Source organism: Piliocolobus tephrosceles, chromosome 3 (assembly GCF_002776525.5).
Source record: "Piliocolobus tephrosceles isolate RC106 chromosome 3, ASM277652v3, whole genome shotgun sequence".
NCBI classification, from domain to species: Eukaryota; Metazoa; Chordata; class Mammalia; order Primates; family Cercopithecidae; genus Piliocolobus; species Piliocolobus tephrosceles.
The window spans coordinates 28,284,974-28,306,756 of record NC_045436.1 but is presented as its reverse complement, the minus strand read 5'-3'; the positions used below and the strand labels follow the sequence as shown (position 1 = coordinate 28,306,756).

Genomic DNA, 21,783 nt, shown 5'->3' with positions numbered 1-21,783 from the left:
ATTTGCCTATCTTGCTAGATGAATTAAGTGAAACTGATGCTGATTTGAATATTACAAATCAGTTCAATATTTTTAAAGAGAGAGGAAAATATTGAAATTATAAAAATATCTCAAGTCATCCACAGTGTTTTTTTTTTCCTGTAATTACTCACATGCATCTTACATTAATATTACTACATTAAATCCTCTGGTCATAATGCTACCTGATTTGAAATCTCTATTCTGTCACAAGCCTTAAGTCTTCTTTATATTCTTAAGTGCCTGTAAACCAGTTAGAGAATCACAATTTTTCTCTTTAGTTTAGAAGGAAAAATTAAAGCATAGAAAAGTAACATCAATATCTAAGCCTGGTCAAAGAAAAACAGGTTATGAATTTGGAGGTACTGCCAACATTATTTTATCATTTCTTGTCTTCTTTGTTTGAAACATTATTGCTCCTACTAAGAGCTGTCTCACTAACTCAAATTGCTACAATGGAGAAACACATACTGGAATATGACAAATATGCCTGTTCTCCCCTAGTCCTACCTTCCCTCTCTCTTCCCTTCATTTCAGTCCCCACCCCCATACAATAAGGTTACTATATTAATAAGACAGAGCGATGCCAGCTGTTCTTCCTTCCTTTGTCAACACTGAAACAAGGGCAGAACAAGCAACAGATAGCAGCTGCAGTTATTGGCACAGAGAAAAAGAGAATGGGGTCAAAGATGCTCAGCAGAGAAGTGACAGAGATAGCAAGAAAATTAGGCCAAGTAGCAGCCGTGTAGCCAACTGTGGCTGTGATAAGAATGAACGTAGGCACTGAAATGTGAGAGCATTTCCAGCTGACACCTTCTGATATCACAGAGACTCCACACACATGTAAACTTTAATTACTGCTCACTCTTGAAAATAAAACGTGGTCAAGCAAGACTTTGATAATAGGATATAAAAAGGCTTTTCCTCCTGTATTATGTAATGTTGATTAAGTATATATATTTAGTAATAAAATATATATTTTACTAATAAAAATATATTTTGCTAATATATATAACTAATAAAATATATATTGCATATATATATATATAATTTTTTTTTTACTAACATTTCCTGGAAACATATCTTTCCCACACTTACTATACAAGACAGACAGCAAAGAATAATTATCAGATTTTAAAAAACTATAGATATTATGCTCTTGGAGAATGTTTTTCAAACTTGAGGATGAAACGTTTCATGTGAATGTGACATTGTAAAATAATACCTAGATACAAGAATAAACAGTCAAATAGTCAATTGCCATAGTGCTAATTAAAGTATAAATGATTCCTAAAATATTTGAAGTTTAAAATATTTTTACATTAAATATAAACATAAAAAATCTCATTTATCATGTTTTCTAAAATAATCCTATATCTAGAATATTGTGCTATTATTTTTATCCATGTGAATATGTTTTATCCACTATTTAATACACTTGAGAAAATTTTAAAGCTAATAATCATTGACCTGGAATAATAACAATAATGATAACTAGAAGAAACATTTATGGAGTCCTCATTTTGTGTTAGACATTGCCAAGTATTTTAGAACATTGGATCTACTAAAATTTCACTTGTATAAATGTGTCTAATCAAGTTAATTTCTAAAATAGCTTAATATACAGAAGCAAAATAAAGCAAGCACGTGTTAAAAAGTATAAGAGAGTAATCAAAATAGGGTATAGTAAGATAATAATGTTCTAAAAGTAAATTGACAAGCAGAACATCTACTTCTTTTAAGTACTTCACAAAATATTTTCAGGTTAGGCTCTGTAGCCAAAATTGTCTTTCTGGCCAAACCTGTACCAATCTTATGTGTATATAGGCAGGAAGGAAAGGATGCTCAGTGAACCACAAAGGCATGAAAAACAGACAGCAGATTATCTTCTATCTATTATAGTAAGTTCTTTCCAGTGTCAGTTTTGCTCCAATTTGATGCTTATAATTTAATAAGGCATAAGAGGCCTAAGGCATAATTTAGTCTTTATTTTGATATAATCATATACTATGAAAAATGAGATTTTGTGAATGCACTGCTTTTATTCCTGGAAGTTCACATAGGCTGATAAGCCAAGTAACACTATCTTTTAGGAAATTCTATTGTGCAAAATAATATTCAATAGATGGATAAAGGAAGATAATTGAAAACCCATATTAACTGAGTTCCAGCATCATGGTGTAATGAGTTTCCACAATCATATTTCCCCTTAAGATTAAATAGTAAACTACAAGACAATTTGTCTTATAAACTTTGCTGGGAATTGAAATTTGAATTAAACCTACCTTGGTAATAAATAAAATACTCAAATGCCTACTATATGTAAAAAATAAAATCCAGCATAAAAATGTTTATTGTGGTATCTCCAGGATAAAAACTAAATAATGAATATGTAGAAAATAACTTTTACCTTTGAAGGGTAAACCAAAAATAAAATTCTAAGGTCTCCAACCATCTGAATGGACTTCCTCCTCAGCCAGGACTCTTAAAATTTAACCCGAGAGGCTGTTTCAGGCCATGATGGGAGGTGGGGATGGAACATGCCTCATTATAACCCTCTGACGTTAATGTCAACACAGACTTTAAGTCTAGTAAGAAAAATTTTACATCCTATTCTTTCTGAAGCTTGTTAGCTAAAAGCTTCATCTGCATAGTAAAACTTTGGTCTCTAAAACGTCTTATCGCAACCAAGACAGTCCTTTCTATTGATCCCAGGTCTTTAGACAAACTCAACCAACAACTAGAAAATGTTTAAATTTACCTATATAGCCTGGTAGCCCACCCCTCTCACCCCGACTTTGAATTGTCCTGCCTTTCTGGACCAAATCAATGTATTTCTTGAACATGTTTGATTGACGTCTCATGCCTCCCCAGAATGTATAAAACCTAGCTGTACCCTGACCACCTGGGGAACATGTTCTCTTGACCTCCTGAGGGCTGTGTCACGGCCATGGTCACTCATATTTAGATCAGAATAAATATCTACAAATATTTTACAGAGTTTGACTCTTTTCATTGACAGAGAAATATAGCTTGTATATGTTTTCTAATTTGGCTTTTTTTCATTCATACACTTCAATGTCTTTCTTAATCAGATTGTACATCACAATACATTCTCGTCTAGTATTGTAAATATTTTTATAATCATGTTACACAAAGTTAACCAAACCCACCATGTATTAATATTTCCTGGCCTGGACGTGGTGGCTCACACCTGTAATCCCAGCACTTTGGGAGGCCAAGATGGGTGGATCATGAGGTCAGGAGATCGAGACCATCCTGGCTAACATGGTGAAACTCCGTCTCTACTAAAAATACAAAAATTAGCCGGAGGTGGTGGCAGACGCCTGTAATACCAGCTACTAGGGAGGCTGAGGTAGGAGAATCGCTTGAACTTGGAAGGGGGAGGTTGCAGTAAGCCAAGATCATGCCACTGCACTCTAGCCTGGGCAACAGAACGAGACTCTGTCTCAAAAAAAAAAAAAAAAAAAATGTCCTGGTGCTTTCCTAGGCTTGATATTCTCTTAAATCTCCAGCTATGGAAGTGTCACTACAACCATCAAAGATCAGCTCAATGTTCATTACCTCAGTAGAGACTACTTGTTTCTGTGTCTGCAGTCTCATCTCACTTAGCTTATGTGCATGTAACAGCAATTATTTTATTCTACTATGTATTATTGTTGCTCTTCATTCCTACCTGCACTCAACTTTCTTTCTGAAAGAAGGACTTCAAGACCTTCTGAAAATAGAGAATTGATGTATTCAGTGTTGACCACATGCTAGCCACCTGTTTCTTTGTTCCTCAGGAAATACTTAAAAGGTGAAAGCATAAATGAACAAACCCATTTTTCTCTGCAGAATTTTTTTTTCTCCTAACAATAAAAGCTCTTAGTCACCTTCTAAACTATGTAAATTACTCTCTTCTAATGTACAATTGAGAAATAGTTAAGTCAAGGGTAATACTCCCTTGGTATTCACTTACTTTGTAAGGTAACTAGCTTTACACACATTTGAATTACAGAAGTCAAATAATTATAGCCATTTCAAAGTATATGCATGAAATTAAATCAGTTTGGTTCAACACAAATATTCAATTCAAATACAAAAAAAAAAAATACAGCAAAATATTCAATCCATGGGAGGTTCTTCCTAAACAGTTTCTGTATGTATGGGAATTTAATGTGACTCTAACATGTGAGATTGCTGGCTCTCAAGGCATAGGCAAAATTAACTCTAACGGACAATGCCAAAATGCTTTCCAAAGGGCAGTAAAACGAATACTACTGCTGGCAATGTAGGACAATTCCTATGTTTTCATATCTCACCAAGTCTTGGTAGTATGCAACTTTTTAACTTTTGGTATTATAGTGGATGTGAAATAGCACTCTCTATTATTTTAGATATTTCTCTATTATTTTAAGGTATGTTTTCTTCATAATTAATGAGGATTAGCATCTTTACATAATTCATAGTGATATTTCATTTTTTCTTGTCTTTGAAATGCCTTCTTAAACTTACAGGCTAGTTTGGGGGGGTTGACTTTATTTATTTATGATAATGAGTTTCTGTCAGTTATTTGTGTTGACAATAACTTTAGGCAAATTTTTAGGATTACAACTTCTTAATCTTAATCATACAGGGTCCTCTGCTGTTTTATTTTGCATTGTGAAACATAACTCTGAAATTACATTTTGACATTAATATCAGTATAATTATAACTTGCATGATAATGGCTGAACTATGTATATTATACACACACAGAATCCTTACTTTATAGTAAGAAATTATATTTACAAACACATTTTGACCTGTTAGGGCATGTTTGAAATAAAAGTAGAAATATTTTATTCATTAATAATCTGATTCTATTAAAATTTCACTACTGTAGAAAGTTTCCAAAGGATGTATTATTCTTTATACCAGAGTTGAGTATGACCATATGTATTAAACAGACAGTACATCAATTTAGGGGAAAGATATTCAAATAAGCCTACCATTTTACTGCATGAGATAGAAAAATATCTTTAAAGACATTTCCTATTTAACAACATTTCATATTTAACATAAATATAAAATGCACATATAGTTTGGATATAAAGCAAATAAGGAGGAAGAACAATAATCAAACTGTCTGACTTACTCTATCTGACTCATTCAGACACAGTCAGCCTTTATCAGAATTCAGGTATTTGGGTAAACAGGACAAAGGAAACACAGTTGTATAATCCGGGCTGTTGGCACACAGTTAATAAAAATATATGGCATAAATTTGACTTCACAAAACTTTAAGAAAACACCCCACTTCACCCCCTTACCCCAGAGTCTGGGCATTTCAAAGATATATTTGTTTCGTTAACTCTTTGAACATTTATGCCATTATCTGACCGAATTCCTACAACAGAGAACACTAAGAGAATCATAAAGCAATGATAATTCTACTTTTGTTAAACTTAAGAACACAGTTATTTGTTAAAGAATTAACTAGGTTTGAAGCCTTTGGAATTATAAAACCTCAAAGAGAGTTCTAACATTTTCTCCTGAACACAAGCAATACAACGCTAGTATGTAAATATTTTTAAGTTTCATAGAGATTGTATACTCAGCACTGTCGCTATGTGTAAGTGTATTCACTCCACATGCCTAAAGTTATATAAATAAAATTTCATCACCATTGTCAACTTATCCTAAAATAAATTAGCCACACTGGCATTGTGTAATATGAGATAGGGGGTCCTTTAAAGGTATATAATGCCTTGTGGAGAAAATTTAGGCAATAGATCAAAATAAGAAAGCATTACTTCTTATCTTGTTGTGTAGACAATGAAGATGCCCAATAGTTTATGGCTGCTGAAAACCTGTCAATTTAGTGAAATTCAGATCACATAGCATCTTGTTAGATAAGAAAGCTCTGCTTTTGTGCAAAAAAGTGGCAACGTGTTAGAAACAGATCTATTTTATGACGTTGAAGGGTATTATTTTAAAAATATAGTCTTCAGATATAGAAATCACAAGACAGGTATTTTCAGTATGTTCTGGGTCAAAAGATGAAAAGATTTACAGAACAAGTTACCTCACAGGGTGTGACAATGACATTGGCCAAATTGATAAGCATGAATATTGGAATTTATTATAAATAATTAAAGCTTATAAAATAGTAAATGCTTATCAAGCATGGTTAACCTCGACATGACTCTTCATCTTAAGACATTTTATTTCATAATGACCTTATTGCTACATAAATGTCTATATCAAATATTAAACAAGTAATTTGGGGCTTTTCAAAAAGAAATACAAATTGTTAATTTCTGATTTAAATTATAATTAGTATATATCCTCTATTGAATTATATTTAATAAAATATATGAAAACTAATATTTTTAAACATTGATTTATTTTTTCCATAAATGTTTGTTTTTATTTGATTCTATTTGACTCTAGCTCTTAGCTCATGTCTATCAGGATAAAATCCTTCCAGGCTGTGAAGTCTGCACTTTATCTTTACGGATTTTTGGTGTACGTTATTATTCCACCTATCTCACAGTTATTGAGTGCAAAAACAAAACAAAACGATTATTAATCTGATGACTGCTGCACCTAATATTGGTTGAGTCTAGAAATAATTACTAATTAATGACTTTTGCATATGGCCTCATTTATAGCTCTTTATAGACTATATTATTCAACTGTTTATATTATCTTGCTAGCCTCTGTAGAGATTAGTAAGATCCTACATAAGTGATCTCATTAAATCCATGCAACGTGCCTTTCGAAGTATTTCCCCATTCTATAGAAATAGAAAGTAAATGAAGACTAAAGAGATTAATTAATTTGTTTATGTTATCAGAATCTATTCTATTTCTAAAGTTTATGATAGTCATATTCATGCTATCTTTATAGGTAAAAAGACCACATTTTAATCTATTTTAAGACCCTTTCTTCTACTTCTGAAATAGGAAGATACCTCATAACCATTCATATGTTTTTCAAATTTTCTTTTCAAGATAGTAGGAAACAAATGGCTGGATTTTACAATATTGCTAAATCTTAGTATTAGCAATTATGCTTATTTAATTTTAATAATAATTATTAACTTATGTAAATATTGTTTAAATAATTTATTTATTCAAATAATCTTGTAGACTTTAGCCATTTGAAATGTGTTTTTAAAAAATCTTCAAATTGTTGTATTTTATAATAAATTACGAACCATCAAAATATTAATTTTTTAGACATACAGCCAACTAATGTTAATTTATTGGAGCTAATTCTAAAGTAAGAATTATTACAATAAGGTAATATTTCCAACTGCTTGTGACAATAATTTAAAAACGGTGTATCAAGCCTTATAGTATATTTATTATATTTAGACTATAAAATTCTATTATAGTATATTTAGACATACTCTGATACTCTCAAACAGCTGGATTAATCATATTCCTTACTAAAATCATAGCAACGTGTGAGTCAGTCGGTTCTTAGCACTTAATGCAGCCGGTAGCTTAAAAGCTTTCTATAGAAGCTTATGTTCACACCACTTTTTATTTACCTTCATATTGAGGATGAATCATTATTACCTGAGAATTGACTTCCCTTGGGAATGAAAATGTGTCAAGTGCTTATGCTATGTACAAGACGTTTTCGAATAAATAATGTGTTACCACTATCTAAATCCCTTTACATAATTTATATCTTCTCTTACTCCCTGTTGTGAGCAACCACACAATCCCCTATGGTCCACTTCTACTGTTCTTTGCATTTAAATTCTCCCTGTATATCACTCTATTAAATCTTAGTTATGAAAACCTATCCCTAATGTAACTGTAGAGTATATTATTTTGAAGCACATATTTTTTTGTAGTTCAATTTCTCACATGAGAAAACTTCCACTGATATTTGTTGACAAAGTTAGACACTGTAAGTCAAAGTTTCCCACTTCAAAGATTAGGGTAGAAGCAAAACACAAACTCCTTAGCCATATGATGCTTTGCATGAATTGTTCTCTCAATAGTATCATATTTCTGGCAAATGTAGTATAGGAAAAAATTTGATTGATACTACTCTGAGCTCTCTATTATGAAGAAAATAGCTGGATGATTACTCCGAAGCTGTATCCAAACAAAGTAAGTCTTTGTTGTGTCATTTGCCCCCAAAGTTACAAATCTTTCCCCATTTTTATTGCTGTCTACATGGGATTCAATACCTCTCTCCTCTGCATCTTTCAAAAACAGAGGAAAAATGCATTACAGAATAATTCTCAAATATATAATAGAAGTATAAATTGACTCAATGTAAAGGGGACTAAAGTGTAGCTTCTACTTTGATTGTGACAAAAGTGAACTCTAGAAAAAAGATTTTAAAATTTATTTAAAGTATCTTAATATCTACACTAATATTAAAATGTATATTCAATCAGTGGAGTCCATTTTTTAAATGTTAAGAGATAATATTTCATATCTGAATCCATAAAAATAGATGCCCCACATACTCATATCTACCTATAGCTATGTTATCAATATTTATATGCATTATTATAAAACTCTGATTTCTAGCAATTATTGGGTTTTCTAGGCTTTTGAGGAATAGATTTTCGTCAATGTTTTTAGCAGCAAGAAATTTTTTTAGAAAACAAATATGAGTCAGAGGAAGAGCTACTTTATGTCTCACACTATGACAAGTGCCTTATACATAATATCTAAACAGAAATATCTTGATGTATTAGTATTTATTTTATACTAGAGATAAGAAAACTAAAGCTCAGAGAGTCATGTAGTACCGCCACATCAGAGAGGTGTTGCGTGATTCCAATCCAAATTTTGCAAAAAGAAATTTATACTCTTCTGTTACAACAATTTGCTTTTTCATTTAAAAATTGTATCCTATCACTACTGAAAACAATCTCCAAAATTATTTTTGGTAGATTTATACAAGTCAATAATTTCCTAATAAGTGAAAAATAAGAAGAGTATATTTATTACTAATGGGTCTTTGATTGGTTCTTTTGGCATTTTTGAAAATATATTTCCAGACACACAATAAGAGTGGGGGACTTCAACACCCCACTGACAACATTAGATCACTGCAGCAGAAAACTGACAAATAAATTATGGATTAAAATTGACAACTGACCAATGGGTCCTAATAAACAGCTACAGAATACTCCACCGAATCACCGCAGAATATACATTCTTCTCATATGCAGGTGGATTGACCACATGCTTTGCTGTAACACAAGTCTTAATAAATTCAAAAAAATCAAAATAATATCAAGCCCTCTCTCAAACCACATTGCAAAGAAGATAGAAATCAATACCAAGAAGATCTCTCAAAACAACACAAATGCAGAGAAATTAAAAAACTTGCTTCTGAATAACTCTTGAGTGAACAATAAAATTAAGGCAGAAATAAAAAAACTTTGAAATTAATGAAAATAGAGACACAACTTAAAATCTTTGGGATGCTGCTTAAGCAGTGCTAAGAGAAAAGTATATAGTGGTAAACAACTGCATCAAGAGGTTAGAAAGACCTCGAGTTAGCAATCCAACATCAGACCTAGAGGAACTAGAAAAAGAAAAGAACAATCCAATTCCAAAGCTAATAGAAGAAAATAACTAGAATGAGAGAAGAACTGAACAAAATTGAGAACCAAAAGTCCTTACAAAAGATTAATGAAAGGAAGAGTTTGTTTTTTAAAAGAATAAAAATGATTGACCAATAGCTAGATTAATGAAGGAAAAGAAAAAGAGAATATCCACGTGAGTGCAATCAGAAAAGCCAAAGATAACATCACAAATGATCCCTCAGAAGTACAAAAGATCCTCAGAGACTATTATGAACAACTCTATGCACATTAATTAGAAAATCGAGACAAAATGTATGAATTCCTGGAAACACATAACCCTTCAAGATTGAACAAGAAGGAAAGTGAAAACCTGACCAGACCAATAAGTTTGGAAACTGAGTAAGTAAGTGATACAAAATGTACTGACCAAAAAGAGCCCTGGACCAGAAGAATGAATAGCCGAATTCTACCAGACACACAAAAAGGCACTGATACCAATCCTACTGAAACTATTCAAAAAAATTGAGGAGGAGGGCCTTCTCTCTAACTGATTCTATGAAGGCACCATCATCCTGATACCAAAATCTCACACAGACATAACAACAACAAAAAAGAAAACTTCAGGATAATATCTCTGATGTACACAGATGCAAAAATCCTCAATAAAGTACTAGCAAACTGAATCCAGTAGAACATCAAAAAGTTAATTCATCATGATCAAGTAAGCTTTATTCCTGAATTCAAGGGTGGTTCAACATATGCAATGTAATTCACCACATAAATAGAATTAAAAACAAAGATCATATGATCTCTCAATAGATACAGGAAAAGCCTTTGATAAAATCCAATATTCATTCAGGGTAAAACCTCAACAGAATAGGCATCAAAGGAACATACCTTAAAATAATAAGAACCACCTCATGACAGACCCACAGCCAACATCATACTGAATGGACAAAAGCTGGAAGCATTTCTCTTGAGAACTGGAACAAGAAAAGAATGCCCACTCTCACTACTTCTATTCAACCCAGTACTGGAAGTCCTACCCACAGCAATCAGGCAAGAGAAAGAAACAAAATACATCCAAATAGGAAAAGAAGACGTCAAAGTATCTCTCTTTGCTGGGAATATGATCCTATACATAAAAAAAAAAAAAAACCCTAATGATGTTGCAAAAAGTTTCATGGAACTTACAAATTCAGTAAAGTTTCAGGATACAAAATCAATGTACAAAAACTAGCAACATTTCTATATACCAATATCATTGTAGTTGATACCAAATTGAAAACACAATTCCATTTATAATAGCTAAAAATATATGTAATATCTAGGAATTTATTTAACCAATGATGTGAAAGATCTCTAAAAGGATAACTACAAAGCACTGCTGAAAGAAATCAGAGATGACACAAATGAACGGAAAAGTATTTCATGCTCATGTACTGGAAGAATCAATATTGCTAAAACGGCCATGCTATCCAAAGCAATTTACAGATTAAAAGATGTCCCTACCAAAATACCAATGTCATATCTCACAGTATTAGAAAAATCTATCCTCAAATTCATTTGGAACCAAAAGAGAGCATGAGTAGCCAAAAAATCCTAAGGAAAAAGGACAAATCCATAGGCATCATAATATACTACAGGGAGACAGTAACCATAACAGCATGGTACTGGTATAAAAACAGACACAAAGAGCAATGGAATGCAACAGACACCCCAGAAATAAACCCATACACTTACAACCATCTTATCTTTGACAAAAGAGACCAAAAAAAAGCATCAGGGAAGGGACTCCCTATTCAATAAATGGTCCTGGGATAACTGGCTAGCCACATGTAGAAGAATGAAACTGCACCGCTACCTCTTACCATACACACAAATTAACTCAAGATGGGTTAAAGATTTCAGTGTAAGACCTTAAATTATAAGAATTCTAAAGGTAAACGTGGAAAATACCCTTCTCCACATTGGTTTTGGCAGAGAATTTATGGCTAAGTCCCTGAAAGCAATCGCAACAAAATAATAACTGACAAGAGTACCTAAAGAGCTTCTGTACAGCAAAAGAAATTACTAACAAAGTGAACAGACAGCCTACAGAATGGGAGAAAATATATGTAAACTATGCAAGAAATAAAAGTCTGATATCCAGAATCTACAAGGATCTCAAGTCAATAAGCAAAAATCGAATAATCCAGTTTAAAAATGGGCAAAGCATAAGAACAGACACTTACTGAAAGAAGCCATACAAATGGTCAGCAAACATATGAAAAATGCTCCACATCACCGCTCTGATTTGCATCAGAGAAATGCAAATCAAAACTGCTATGAGATATCATCGCACACTAGTCCAAATGACTATTATTAAAAACTCAAAAAACAGTAGATGCTGGTAAGGCTATGGAGAAAAGAGAATGCTTATATCCTGTTGGTGGGAGGGCAAACTTGTTCAGCCACTGTGGAAAGCACTTTGGAGATTTCTCATAGAACTTAAAACAGACGCACTATTTGACCCAGCAATCCCATTACTGGGTTTATATCCAAAATAAAATAAATCGTTCTACCAAAAAGACACATGCATTTGCATGTTTGTTGCAGCACTATTCACAATAGCAAAGACATGGAATCAGTCTAGGTGCCTATAAACGGTGGGTTGGTTAAAGAAACTGTGGTACACATACATCATGGAATACTATGCGGCCTTAAAGAAGGATGAAATCATAGTCTTTGCAACAAAATGAATGAAGCTGGAGGCCATTATCCTAAGTGAACTAATGCAAGAACAGAAACCAAATACCACATGTTCTCACTTATAGGTAGGAGCTAAATATGGAATACACATAGACATAAAGATAGGAAAAAGAGACACTGGGGACTACTAAAGGATTGAGGTATGAAAGAAGGCATGGGCTGAAAGACAATCTATTGGGTACTATGCTCACTACCTGGATGATGTGATCACTGGTACCAAAAACTTCAGCATCAAGCAATATACTCATGTAACACACCTGCACATGCACTCTTTATAATAAAATTGGAAATTTTTGAAAAAATAAAAAATAAGGAAAATATCTAGCATTCCAAAATACAAATGTGCCATGTATATCTAGTATTGATCTCTTTCCACAAAATTACTAGAAAAGAACCCAGATCCACAATCCTTAAGATGGGGGTTACAAAAGGTGGTAATTTTTCACTACTATGAAATCCACCAGATTTTGGTTTTCTTTTGTTATACAGAGTTCTGGAATCTAACTATTAGGAGGCATCCCAAGGGAAATATCTTCTGTCAAGTTATTACATTATTACATTTTTACATAATATTATTATTACATTATTACATTTCCTGTTTATACTTTCCCGCAGTTGCTAATATTCTACTCGGTTTACTTATTTAGTATTGTCCTGATTTTAATTATGTGCATCATTATTTTTTAAACGGGCACTTTTGCTTCAACAAGATTTAAACCTTGTTGAAAATTTAATCCTATTAAATCTTCTCCTAAAATTTTCCTAGAATTCACACACTAAAAAGTTGTATGATAGTTGATAAAGGGAGCTTTGGCTAGGTGTTTTACTGTTGTAACTAGGGAAATAAATTTAAAAGTACATGACAAACATTAAAATACAGTAAGAATATAGAGTTAATATTAAAATCTGTTTCACAAACATCATCATAAGGACAAAGAAAGCAAACATTTTTAATTCCTTGTCACCTAAAATTAATTTTTCACAGAAAGTGAATTCCAACTTAGTATTGGCTGTACCACATAAAAGGAATAAAGGAATTATGGTGGACCTTATGCAGGCCATTAAATCCAGCTTTTTTTTTTTTTCTTTTTTCTACCTAAAAACTTTCCTTTTTAAATATTTCTTTATAATGATGGTTGTCCTAACCAGAAAAAATGAAGATAATGATATGTTAGTAGTTGGGACCTGGGTAAGGTCCTTCTTTCTCAATGGATCCACTCATGTCAATATGGACTAAGTGACTTAAGAAAGAATAGGAAGACTACTGGCTGGGTCAATGCTTTAACCTTGTTCAAACACTGGATTCAGAAAAATGGGCCTGTCAAGTTAGAGGGTCCAATAATATCAGACTCTTGCAAAGCATATATTAATAGCAGCGTAACAAGTCGGATTGAAGAGCAGAGAGCAAGGCAAGTAGTCGTTTCAAGAACATCCAGACCCTCTCCCAAAACAGTCACACTGTGGCATATGTGGACCAAGGGAAGAAAATGCCTGTTTGTTTGCTTGCAAAGAGTGCACTTGATAAATGCTGTAATAGTAGTTTGAACTCCAAACAATTCAGCTATCATAAAAAGCAATCCATCCTCAGCATCCCCAACCTATCTGTATCCCTTTTGCCAAGTAATTAAAGAAAATATAAGAGAACAAGTCATTTTGGGTATAACTCCAGGAGACAATCAGACAACATGAACCATGATGGCAAAGGATTTTTAGCACTAAACCAAGAACAGCCACAGTGTGGTTTTTGTGTCGGGGCAGTGATCACGTGCCTTGGAGTGGCAGTTACCACTGAACCTTCGGTAGAGAAGGATGCTGTACAGGTCTTAATCCAGTGACTTCAATGTAACTGACAGGAAAAGAAATAAAGTAATGTATTCTACCTAGAAGATACACGTTGGATACATTTGGGGGCCTTGAATTCCTCACATTTAATTGAGGAGAGGGATTTTGCAAGAGATATAAATTCCTCCAAGAGCAAATGGGAAGACAGGACCTGAAACACCATATGTACTTGCAAAAAAATAAAATCTAGTGTTGTAATGAAAATTTCACAACTTTTTTTCATCTTTAAATCTGCTTTTAGTATTTCAAGATTTTTATCCTTCCTACATATAAAATCTATTTGTTATAATGCATTGTGCAATTCACAGTTTTCTGGTGCCTTTACTTTTTAAAAAAAGCTGTAAAAATGTATGTTGAGTATGGTGTGTGTCTGCTGGCGGGGGGTGGTTCAATACATACAGGTCTTTCTAGCAGAGTCTTCCACAAAAAGAGAAGAGATGTCTTCATCCACTCCTGCTTCATTCTTTGCGATACAAGTGTATGCTCCAGTATCTTCATAGCGCACATTGCTTATGTGAACCTCACTGCCATTTGCTGAAAAAGAAGGGAAATGAAACTTGTAAACTACAATTTCAGTGTTGGAACAGTGCTTTCTGATTACACAGTCAAACAGTTCTCTTGGCTTGTCCTAATTAAACTGTTTCCCTTCCTACTTCCACACTTTGAAGGCATGCCAAAAATTATTCCAGAAGCATACAAGTGTTCATAAACCGTGCTGTCATTCTATAAGACAGCCCAATACTCTATATCAAATGCATATTTTATGTTTCATTTCATTTCTTATATTCTACATTGTATATGAGGTATTTCATATTGATAAGTATAATTTCAGTTATATATTTACTTATAATATTCAGAACTTACATTCGCCTAAGCTTTTTCAGAAATCTATTAATAGCAATATGATTAGCTTGCAGGTAAATACATATGAAAGATGTTTTCAAAGAGTAATTAACTGAGCTAAATCATACAGGTATACTATCACCATTCATCAAGCTTGTTATTATTATTATTATTATTTTGAGACAGAGTCTCACTCTGTCGCCCATGCTGGAGTGCAGTGGCGCGATCTCGACTCCCTGAAACCTCCGCCTCCCAGGTTCAAACAATTCTCCTGCCTCAGCTTCCCAAGTAGCTGGGACTACAGGCCCACACTACCACCCCTGGCTATTTTTTTGTGTTTTCAGTAGAGATGGGGTTTCACCATGTTTGCCAGGCTGGTCTCGAACTCCTGACCTCAGGTGATCTGCCTGCCTCAGCCTCCCAAAGGGCTGGGATTACAGGCGTGAGCCACCACATCCGGCAGTTGAGTGTTTGTTATAGTCATTTGTTTAAGTTTCTCTTTCTTTTCTTTTTCTTTGTTTTCTTTCTGTGTGTATGTGTGTGTGCATGCCTGTGTGTGTTTGTGTACATAGTTGTGTCTGTGTGTTTCATGTTGTTCAGTTACAAGAACCACACATGCAGTAGAATGGGACATGACTATCTGTGACAGGTAGAAGGCAACGTAATCAGTGTGGTTTGGGAAAACAAGGGTAGAAATCGAATAAGAAAAGAGCTTGATTGCCATCACTAGGAGCCCAGTAGCTCCCAAGGGATGTGAGATATGGAGAGGCAGTGGATGTGGACGTTTGAGAGAGATAATCATTTGAATAACTTGAACTTCTTTCTTTATTTGCAAATGCTTACTACACACCCTCATTCCTCGCATCATTCATTGAGAATCACTACTCCAAAAAAGGGATTGTCAGGTTTTCATTTTGTTGCAACAGGCCAGGTGTAAATAATTTAGGCTTTGTGGGCCACACAGTTTCTGTGCAACTACTAACCTCTGCCATAGCAGCATTAAAGCAGCCACACAATATGTTTTGAAAAATGAGTGCTACTGTATTCTAAAGACAAACCAACAACAATAAGGAAAAAAAAAAAAAGCAAAAACAAAAACAAAAACAAAAACACAACCCACCTTTATTTCAAAAAACAGACAGCTATCTAGATATGGTCTGTGGGTCTTAGTTTATAGTAACCTGCTCTAAAGATAGGTAGTAAACAATGTATTTACATTTGCTTCACCTTCTTGTTTTATATAAGATATGGCCTCCTCCAAAATCACACCTATTTTTTTTTCTCAGGATCCACACACTTAACAGCCTAAATTCTCTGGGTTTTGTTTTGAAATATCAAATAAATTTCTTCTTTCTTAAAATGCTGTCTCCCAATATTTTTACACGTTCTCCTAACCTACACGTCCCATTGTCTTTCTTTCTCTTCCTATGTGATCTAGCATTCCTAGATGTTGCCACTCTATTGCCAGAACTACCAATCCCTTTATCTATTTACCATCCTGACACATCTGCCTTCCTAACCTCTAGAACTAGAGTAAGCTAACCCATCTCTGCATCTGGTGTCCCTGCACCTAGTTCTTTGAGTAAGTTATGAGACTATTGCATAAGCAAGTTTATAATTTTCAGATTCACAGTTTTCAATTCCTAGGACATTCAAAACTACTTGCTATTCATTTCACTTGACCTTTCCAGTTAGATGCTTTTCATATCCACCTCTACTTTTACTTCAAATCTTTATATACTTTGTTTGATGTTTTCCATCATAATAGTAACTTCACTCTCAGCAAGTGATCTTGCTCTTTCAATCGTGAGGTAAATAGAAGTGATCAGAAAGCAGCCTCAAAACTTTCTGTTCCTAGTTTCACCTTGATTTACTTCTCACAGGAAATTTTCTGTTTCTTTCCAAGGCAAATCTCCCCTTATTTCTTATTGATTTCTGTGACTCTTCCTGCAGCCTTCATCCTTCTCATTTCTCCCTACTGATACTTTCTCAGATTGATGAGTTATCCAAGAAGAAATATCTCCATCAGCTCTAAGCCTCCCACCAGGAGCTACTGCCTTTTTTTTTTTTTCCTTTCATAATCTGGGCAAAAAAGACTGTTGTATTTCTTGTCTCCTTTTCATTTCTAAACACATTGAAAACTGATTGTTACTGATACTGTTTTTGCTAAATGTCACAAGAACATGCTCATCACTTAAAGTAAACACTTATCAATGTCTTTTATTGACCTTTCTATGCATTTGCCATTGTCGAATTCTTTATTTTTAACTTTCTCTTCTTCCATACTATCACCTAGTTTCCTATCTTTTGATGAATTTTAGTCTCTTTCTATTATTTTCTTCACTTGCCTGTTAATAAAATATTTGTGCTTTCTTGGGATTTTACTCTCTCTAATTCACATATTATCCCAGCCATTGCCATAGATATTAAATTAGTGTCTGGACTTGGACTTCACATACAAACACTAAAGAAGCATCTGATGAATAAGTAGATAATTAAATAGTTACTAAGCCACATGGAGTTTTACACCCCTATGTGCTAAGAATTATCTCTTCTCTCCTTTTATTTTTTGTCATATCCTCATAAAACTTTAGCTATTTTTCCCTGTTGTAAAAACTGACAGTAATTTCTTTGCAGTCTGTAGTGTAACAACTTCAAAAATGTGTTGTCATGTATATTTCTGAGAGAAAAATTTGACATACTTTTATAATATGGTTTATTGCTATTAAATGGACAAGAGACAAAGTCAGAAGCTATTTAGATTTTTATTCATTTCATTTCTGTTAATCATATAAGTCTTCTCCTCTCACATTATAGACCTCTCGAGATAATCACTAGATATGTGTGCAAATGTGTCTGACCTATGTATGCACATTAGTGATTTCTAGGACTAAAGTTTTTAAAGTTTAAGGACAGTTTCACAGACATGTCTCAGTTGACTTGCAAGAATAAGTAAAAGTTGTAAAAAGTTTTATTTAAAAATGTAAAATTATATATATCCATTATTAAAGTGGCATAATAATAGAACTCTATGTAATAAAGTGACAAAATATGTTCATGTTTAATAGTATAAATTAAAGAAAAGTCATAAAATAAGAACTATAATGTCCACGAAGAAGATACTCCAGTAAAATGACTGTTGTGTGTTACTCCTAACAATGAAAAAAAATCCGTGCTTTTTTTTTAACGCTAATATAATTAATATATTATATGCAACTGCTTTTGGACTATTTAAATGATTTGATCTTACAAATCTTGCCTGGTTTTGTTTATTTTCCACATATTTGGGATTATTATTATCTAATATACAGTAATTTATTCATGTCTACACATTAGAATATTAGAATATGTACAATATTTTGTATATTAGAATGTAATACAAAACTTTAAAAAATGTAAATGGAAAACATTTAGTAACTTTTTGATATCTCTCCCTTCATTTAGAAAATATGCTAAAAATTTCATTAAAAATTCTGTATTGAAATCCTCTATAATACATATTCAAGGTTTTACTTAAACATTTAAAAATTAACTTCAGAAATGAATTTCTGTGAAAGGATCTAATTATTCTGTTCTGCATAACTGCTATAATTCACAGGACAAGTATTTTAAAGATACATAATTTAATATTTTACTTATCACCAAAATAATGGCACAATTAATCATTATGACAAGACTATTATTAAAAACATTAAAATGTTAAAAGAGTCTTTCCCATATAATTTCTTAGACATAAGCATTTTTTTCATGTTTGTGACATTCTGTTGCCAGCAACACTCATTTTTCTTTTATTTTCCAAATAATGTTATAAATTTTAGTATAAATTTTCAACATGGTCATTTAAGAGAAAAAAAATGCAAGTAAAAAGCACCTTGAAGCGTGAGTTGTTTGGACAGCTTTGGTGTAATATCAATTCCATTCTTCAACCAGCCAAGCTGAGGCTTTGGTATGCCCTCTGCATGGCACCTAAGACTGGCAGTTACCCCAGGCTCTCTAGCCTGACTCTCTGGATACACCCGGATGACTGGAGGAACTAAAGGAAAAAATGAAAGAGAAAGTGAATTAGTGATTCATATTTTCTATTTAATTTTCAAAAGAAACAAAAATTGCAATAAGATAAATAATAAATTATATATTTTAATGATGCTATACATTTCTACAGATTGTAGTTTCCAAATAGCATTATCCACTGAAATGTACCAGTGTTAACTGGATAACAACTATTCTGGGATTTTGCTAGGGAAAATATAAGGTGAGCCTGGAATACCTTGTTTCAGAAATTAAAGAAGTCCTCAAAGAATGATGAGGCATACCAAAAGGATACAAAAACCAGTTAAAAGAGACTCCAATTTGCTAAATATGGGACAATTTGAGCACTGAAATAATTAGTAATTACAAGGGAGTATGAGGAATTAAATAAAACTATGAACTCAGTTATATAAATAAATGAATGAGTATAAAATGGAAGGAAAATAAAATATTTTTATTATAGCCTGTTAGGAAATTAATAATTCCATTTACAGTAGTATCAAAAAATAAAGTATTTAGGAATAAAGTTCACCAAAGAGATGCAAAACTTTCATACTAAATACTGTGAAACTTTGTTGAAAGAATTTAAAGAAGACCGAAATAAATCTGAAGACACCTTGTATTCCTGGATTGAAAGAACTGACTGGTAACATGGTACAAATTGGCAAAGGCTTTTGGTAAAGTGATCATACTCCTAAGTTGACAAAGACAAATAAAGGAAAAACGAAGGTACAGGGTAATTCTTATCAAAGTTCTAACTGCATTTTTTTTTGAGAAATTAAATAACTTATCCTCAGATAAATGTGAAATTACAGGAGACCCCCAAGTGGTGAAAAAAAACCTTGAAAAAGTACAAAGCTATGGGGCTCATACCTGCTGATTTCAAAACATACAATGAAGCTACAGTAATCACAGCAGTGCAATTCTAACACAAAGATGGAACAGACTTGGGCGTGTAGAAATAAATATACATTGATGGTCAATTTTTTTTTCAATCATTTTGGGACAATTGGAAAACCACATGCAAGAAAATAGACCTGAACTCCTACCTCATACCATAAAAACAATTGAATTCAAAATAAATCAAATACTTAAATGTAGGAGTTAAAACAATAAACTTTTAGAAGAAAACATTGAATAAATGTTTCTGATCTAGGAGTGGACAATGGTTTCTTCTAGATATGACCTGAAAGCACAAGCAACAACAAAAACAAAATAAATATATTAGATTTTGTAGTGCATCAAAGGATACTATTTTTAAAAAGTATAAATACAACTCACAAAATAGGAAAAGATATTTGAAAAGTCTGACGGTATCCAGAATTTATAAAGAAATGTTACAAATCAGAACTAAAAAGCCAACAACTCAATTAAAATTTGGGACAAAAAAATTGAATAGTCATTTCTCCACTGAAGACATTATAAATGGCTAATAAACACATGAAAAGATTCAAAAATTTTTAAAAAAATCAAAAAGAGGGAAATGCAAATCCAAACCACTACCTGTTACCACTTCACACTCTCTGGAATGGCTATTTAAACCAATAAACAAAAATCAGAAAATAACATGTTGTTAGTTGAGTATGTGGAGAAACTGGAACTCTTTCACATTGCTGGAGGGAATATAAAATGATGCAGCCATGCAATAAAAATGCATTTTACTGCATTTTTAAATACTAATGCATTCTACAACATGAATATTGGAGGTATTATGCTAAGTGAGAGGAATCTGACACAAATGTTTTCATATTATATTAATTCATTTATAAAACGTTCAGAATGGGCAAATCCATGGAGACAGAAAGCAGATTGGTTGTTGCTAGGGACTGAGGAAAGGGAGGAATGGGAAATCACTCCTTAATGGATATGAGGTTTATTTGGGGGTGATAAAAATGTTCTAGGCTTAGATAGTGGAGATGGTTACACAACACTGTAAATATATTATAAGTTACTGCATGATTCATTTAGGTACAGTTAAATGGCATGTGGATTTTATCTGAATAAAAAAGGAAAGGCAAAGAAGGCCAATGAAACACTCTAGACTAAAAGAAATGAGTTATAAGAAATAAATAAAATATGCAAATCAATATTGGGTCCTGGACTCAGAAAAATAAGCTATAAAGTGTATTACTAAGAGAATTGACAAAACTTAAATATGGTCCCTGTATTGGCCAGGTGCAGTGGCTCACGCCTGTAATCCCAGTACTTTGGGAGGCCGGGGCGGGTGGATCACCTGAGGTCAGGAGTTCACGACCAGCCTGGTCAACATGGTGAAACCCCGTCTCTACTAAAAATACAAAAAAATTTAGCTGGTCATGGTGGCACATCCCTATAATCCCAGCTACTTGGGAGGCTGAGGCAGAAGAATCGCTTGAGCCCAGGAGGTGGAGGTTGCAGTGAGCCAAGATTGTGCCATTGCACTCCCGCCTCAAAAAAAAAAAAAAAATATATATATGGCCGGGCGCGGTGGCTCAAGCCTGTAATCCCAGCACTTTGGGAGGCCGAGACGGGCGGATCACAAGGTCAGGAGATCGAGACCATCCTGGCTCACACGGTGAAACCCTGTCTCTACTAAAAAAAATACAAAAAACTAGCCAGGCGAGGTGGCGGGCGCTTATAGTCCCAGCTACTCGGGAGGCTGAGGCGGGAGAATGGCGTAAACCCGGGAGGCGGAGCTTGCAGTGAGCTGAGATTCGGCCACTGCACTCCAGCCTGGGTGACAGAGCGAGACTCCGTCTCAA

General features: G+C 33.4%; 1 protein-coding gene across 3 annotated transcripts in view; it reads right to left on the bottom strand.

Moving 5' to 3' along the window:
- The window catches only part of FSTL5 (follistatin like 5), a 1,059,117-nt gene that overhangs the window by 136,685 nt on the left and 900,649 nt on the right, over positions 1-21,783 (bottom strand). For all 3 annotated transcript variants that reach the window (XM_031935303.1, XM_031935304.1, XM_031935305.1), the window contains exons 9-10: positions 18,885-19,046; positions 14,570-14,704 (exon numbers count right to left, since the gene is read on the bottom strand). In XM_031935303.1, coding sequence (XP_031791163.1) covers positions 14,570-14,704; positions 18,885-19,046 — 297 coding nt within the window. The remainder of the gene's footprint in view (positions 1-14,569; positions 14,705-18,884; positions 19,047-21,783) is intronic.